General features: G+C 37.4%; 1 protein-coding gene across 1 annotated transcript in view; it reads left to right on the top strand.

The window, feature by feature from the left end:
• Nucleotides 1-851, top strand: part of LOC111863181 (E3 ubiquitin-protein ligase listerin-like) — a gene marked incomplete at its 3' end in the record, with an annotated part of 6951 nt that extends 6100 nt beyond the window's left edge. Inside the window, 1 exon segment of the mRNA XM_033750952.1 lies at nucleotides 671-851. Within this exon segment, the coding sequence (XP_033606843.1) occupies nucleotides 671-851 (181 nt within the window).
• Nucleotides 852-1535: the final 684 nt, after the last annotated feature.

Raw genomic sequence — 1535 nt, 5'->3', positions numbered from 1 at the left:
AGTACAGTTGCCTCATTCCCTTGAAGTGAAGTGTTGAGGATATTTAGTTTCTCAAATATATCTGTGAGGTAAGCCATTTTCAATAAAAAAATCCTTGTTGCTAAAACTGTCTGCCAGTGAGTGATTTTCCCCATTTAAAAAACAGAACACCTCATGCCTCAGCTTAAACATTCTCTTTAATACCTTGCCTCTTGAAAGCCATGGAGCATCACTAAAAAACAACAGAGTGGTGTGTTCGGCACCCATTTCCTCACACAGCATTTTAAAATGTCTAGACTTCAGAGGATGCGGGTGCTGCCGAACTATCAACGCTGTCTCTGGCATACGCGTTTTATAATTGCTGGTAAAGAGAATAATTATTAGTTATTTTGAAATTCATGATAATTAAAGCCTGTAAAGCTGCCCCCCCCGAGGGTTGCGCCCCCAGTTTGAGAACCACTGGGTTAAATGATCCCAAATGCAGCCATTGGAAACCAACCAACCAATATGTGAAGAAATATTACTAAGAAATAGTAATTCTAACTTAAATGGTGGGAACAGTGATGTTAGTAATATTGAATGTGGTATTAGCAGTGACAATTGTAATAGTAAGAATGATTGTGTGTACAATTGTATCATCATAATCTACATGTTGAAGGAAATTTCCTCATTATGTATGAAATAATTGCAGGAACTCAGGTTTCTTAAAGAGTCTACTTCAAAACGTGTTTCGACTGATGCCTGTACAAGTGTTACAGGGAACAGACCCTAAATATAAAGTTCATAAGGCATCAGAAATGTTCACTTCACCTCCATCTCTGGCATTTTCCCAGGCATACAGCAGTGAGATGTTGGAGTATATGTCTTGCTGGGTAAGCTTAGCACAGTTCTGAAATTATCCTAATATTAACCATTATTGTCTGGGAATGGGGGATTTTGTTACTGTAAGTGCTGGCAACAATGATATTTGTATTGCAAAAATGTGACATTAGGCTAGCTGAACTGTCCTCATGCCATCACAGTGTAATGCTTGGCCAGTAAAGGTTAAGGAATCTGGAACAAGTACTTGCATATTAACATAAATAATCAGGCCTACACAGACTTCCTACAAATCTAGGAACCACCTCCAAAAACTAGGAATAAGAATACAGCACAAAATATCTTGTGTGAGAAATTTATTCATTTTTGTTAACAAAAAGCAATTGAAATGTTCATCCACTTCCTTTCACACTTGGGGAAAACCCAACACACTCTTGCTAGGATATGGGAAGAGGAATGATGATTGTATGGACAATTAAAATGATAAGAAAGACACACTTGAGAAAGGAGATGAATGAATGAAAGGTTGGGGTGAGGAAACTGTTTTAATGTGAAGGAGGAAAGAAGGGGGAGAGGAATGATGACAAGACAGACAAGTAGAAGGGATGGGAGAAAGGAAGGAAGTAGATAAAGATATAAAGATGTGAAAGGAATAAAAGAAAGGAAGGAAGAAAGAATTTTGACCGTTTTACCTTGTCATACATTAGTAGTAATATAACAGAAGAAAATTCTAAGCT

The sequence above is a fragment of the Cryptotermes secundus genome, unplaced genomic scaffold (genome assembly GCF_002891405.2).
Source record: "Cryptotermes secundus unplaced genomic scaffold, Csec_1.0 scaffold458, whole genome shotgun sequence".
NCBI classification, from domain to species: Eukaryota; Metazoa; Arthropoda; class Insecta; order Blattodea; family Kalotermitidae; genus Cryptotermes; species Cryptotermes secundus.
The sequence above is the reverse complement of the archived record's forward strand: the minus strand, read 5'-3'. Positions and strand labels throughout refer to the sequence as shown.